A 3891-nucleotide genomic window follows, 5' to 3' on the forward strand; every position below is an offset into this window, starting at 1 on the left:
GATAGCCAGAGACTATTTCCCAGGGCAGAAATGACTAACACGAGGGGTCACAGTTTTAAGCTGGTTGGAGGAAAGTATAGAGGGGATGTCAGAGGTGGGTTCTTTACACAGAGAGTTGTGAGAGCATGGAATGCGTTGCCAGCAGCAGTTGTGGAAGCGAGGTCATTGGGGACATTTAAGAGACTGCTGGATATGCATATGGTCACAGAAATCTGAGAGTTCGTACATGAGGATCAGTGGTCGGCACAACATCCTGGGCTGAAGGGCCTGTTCTGTGCTGTACTGTTCTATGCGCTATGTTCTATGTACTTGGAAATGGAGCAAACATTGAGGAGGGTAAAAGGACTTCAAGAGGACACAGATTGGTATAATGACACGTCATGTAACACACAGAAGAATTAGGAGATTATATCTGATAAAGAGGAAAAGGGCTGAGGCAATATAGACCAAATGTTACAACTTTAAAGGGACCGCAGGAGGAAACGTTTGTGTCAGCACAAACAAGGTCACTTTGCAACAGCTACAACTGTTAGAGCTTGAGATAAGATTTACTAAGAGAGGGTCAGAATACAGAAGTAAAGATGTTGCACTGAACCTTGCTTGTCAAATGTTGTGTCTCAGCTGGAGGGTTGTTTGCACTGCTGTCGGGAAACTGAGCTGTGTTTAGGTTCTAGAAGGTTTTAACAGAAGCTGTCGAGTTGTTTAACAGCACAGAAGGAAGAGATTTGGCCCATTTGGTTTATAGTGCAATCACTCCATGGTGTAATCCAATCAATGCCATTCACCTTGCAGGTTTAACCCCTTGAAGTGAATCTCCAATCTCCTTTTGAGATCATTGACTGATCCTGCTCCCAGCTCATTACCATTTGCTGCATAAAATGATTCTTGCTCACATTGCTCCATGTACCTCCTGCCCCAAACCGTAAACCATTCCCTCAGCTTTGGCCCAGCAGCTAACAGACAGTGTTTTTCTCCCATTAACTTGATCTAAACTGCTATAACGCTGTACAAAATCTTCATCAAATCTAATCTCAAGCTCTAACAGTTGTAGCTATTGCAAAGTGACCTTGTTTGTAAGAGACTCACTTCCCCATTCTCTAGATCCTCAGCAGGACAGTCACACTCACCCAAAGTGTGGGGACGTGCTCTGGCTGCAATCTAACAACCAATGTTTAGCATCACCGCCCTGTTTCTGTACTCAATACATCTATTCATCAAAGCTGAGGGTCCACAATTTACTCATTGTTCTCAATATATTCTATCACACTCAAGGATCAATAGACTCCCAGGTCCCTCTGACTCAGCACATTCTATACAACTTGGCCGTCAAATGTACATTGACTCACACCATTCCATTCCATGGAACTGTACTTTATAGCTTACCACTGAACTCTGACTGCTGCTTGCCTGCTCAGTTCTGCTACTGCATCCCTGATCTGTTTAAATCATTCATATTGCTCTCAGCGTTTGCCATTCCATCCAAAACCCAAGCTCTCAGGTCTACTCAGAAAAATATTGATCACGGGCCTTTCTTTTGTTCTTGAGTCATTTCATTTCGTCCACCAGCCTCAGTTTTACCAAGTGGACCTTTCAGTGGTAACTTGTCAATGGCTTTCTTGAAGTTCAGACAGACAGCATCCACCACATCCACTTCAACATGCTTCTCTGCTGCTTCATCAAAGAGATCCGGTTATATCTCCAGGTGCCTTTTACAAAGTGGTGCTCACTCTCCATCATTAACTCAGACCAGATAATCAATTTCAAAGCCTCACCCACCGCTGATGTTAAACCCATCAACCTGTGATTGCTAAGGCTGTGTGATGACTTCTCTTCAATGGTTGTGTTTATGGACATTGCCACCACGATGTAGAGAGATGGGTTTGGGTGCAGGGAGAGAGGGGATGGTAGCGCAGCATCATTGTCAAATGAGTGAGTTGCAACCGGCAATGACAAAACTGGCACTGCCCATGTATCCAGAGGGTGAATCAAACTCCAAATTGGCAACAGGGTTCAGGGCTGATGGTGGAGGAGATGGAATGAAGGTGTGCTCGCTATCAGCAAAATCTTTTTATTGTTAAACTAATCAAAATGGCGCTGGAATGTGGCAGCTTTTTACTGTGTTGTTCATTGTAGAGCACACATAACAATACATCATCCTTCATTCACTTTCAGTGTTCAGAGTCACAAAAGGCTTTGATCAAATGCTTTAAACCAAGGAGGCTGTGCAGAGAGATGGTTCCAATTTAGAAATGTATGCCTAGTGGAGCTCAGTGTGAGTTGGGTACAGTGTCATTTATTCCTGAGAACAGAAGCAGATGCCTCAAGGTCAGTAGGCTCTGAACTAATGGAAAACTGCTTGACAACAGGATTCTGATTGGCCCCTGACCAGGTGACCATGAGGGGCCAGTGCTGCAAAGAATATTAAATCTGCAGAGGGAACGTGGCAAAAGTCTTTGTCTCATTCCCCTCTCTCCTGTGCAGACGGAGCAGAAAGTTTCCTCTAATAGCCTGCTACCTTCCATTCTCATACATCGCTGCAATTCCTTGTTGAAGGATAAATAAACCAGCCTCAAAACATGGTGAAAGGACAGATTCTCAACCAGGAAATGAAAGACAGCATCAGTGAACATCATTGGCAAAGAACGTAAAAGGAATTGGACAAGAACAAATGCAGCTGAACAAAGCTCAGACTGGTGCTATGGAACTGTCTTTCCCTGATCATTCTCCGTTTCCATCTTTAATATCCATGTCCTGTCTGTCTGTCTGTCTGTCTGTCTGTGAAATGAGCAATTGAAGGAGGATAGAGTTTCAGTTGGACAGTTACAAGTCAGCAATTCAAGCTTCCTAATTGCCATAGATTAAAGATAATTTGTTTGCAACATACGGTTGTTTCCTAGTTTATTGCAAAAACCTGGTGTGTAATTTTTAAAACCCGAGACAGGAAAAGAGGCAAATAGTTTAACAAAATGTTTTCAACTTAGTGAAAGCTCAGGAAAGAGTGGGGCTCGATTTCCAGTGCCAGGAGTCATGACGATATAAGTACTCCACGGGAAGTTTCAGTCCTCAGATCTATGCTCAGCAAAGAGACACACAATCCTGCGGGGAAGATAAAGCTTCAGTACCAAGGTACGTCAAGCCCTGAGTCAGGCAGTAACCTGTGTGTCTTCAGGACCGTAGTACCTCATTAGTTACCCAGAAATACCAGAGTAGCACCGGGCACCGTTCAGAATTACCTGCAACTGGAACCTTGCTGAAGTCCAAATAATTACGGAATTCGCCCACGTTATTCCAGGCGCTGTTAAGCAGCTTCAGTGGGTTCAGACCAAGTTCGACCAAGCTGAGTTAACAAAGATATTTTACAATTAATCACCGTGAGCACTGAAAATGTTCACTCTTCCCCCTAATGGTTTCTGGGCCCCAGGGTCTGGATGGTGAAAGCTGGCACTAATTGGAGGTGAGGGAGCACACATTACAACAGAGGCAGGGGGTAAAACACTGCAATGCACATGACAGCACTTCTGATCAAAGGAAGGCAGAACCGAGCCCTGAGCAGAGATGTCAGTGCAGCAATCTGAGATCCAATCAAAGAATCACACAGGACAGGAGAAGCCATTAGAACCACTGAGTAAAAGGTAGGTTTTAAAGATTATCCCAGGAGGAGGTTGAGGGAGGGAGTTTCGTGCCCTGGCCTACAATAGAGGTACAGCCAGAGAGTGATGTTCTAGAGGGGGTTACAGAGGTAGGGAGGGGGTGTAGGGGCTGGAGGGGGTTACAGAGATAGGGAGGGGGTTTAGGGGCCAGAGGGGGGTTACAGAGATAGGGAGGGGATGGAGGGTCTGGATGGGGTTACAGTGATAGGGAGGGGGTGTAAAGGCTGGAGGGAAGAGGGAA

General features: G+C 45.1%; 1 protein-coding gene across 1 annotated transcript in view; it reads right to left on the bottom strand.

The window, feature by feature from the left end:
• LOC122543270 (hydroperoxide isomerase ALOXE3-like) overlaps positions 1 to 3891 on the bottom strand; it is a 38975-nt gene that overhangs the window by 22471 nt on the left and 12613 nt on the right. The window contains exon 5 of the mRNA XM_043681749.1: positions 3234 to 3337. Coding sequence (XP_043537684.1) covers positions 3234 to 3337 — 104 coding nt within the window. The remainder of the gene's footprint in view (positions 1 to 3233; positions 3338 to 3891) is intronic.

This window comes from Chiloscyllium plagiosum, chromosome 43, assembly GCF_004010195.1.
Source record: "Chiloscyllium plagiosum isolate BGI_BamShark_2017 chromosome 43, ASM401019v2, whole genome shotgun sequence".
NCBI lineage: Eukaryota > Metazoa > Chordata > Chondrichthyes > Orectolobiformes > Hemiscylliidae > Chiloscyllium > Chiloscyllium plagiosum.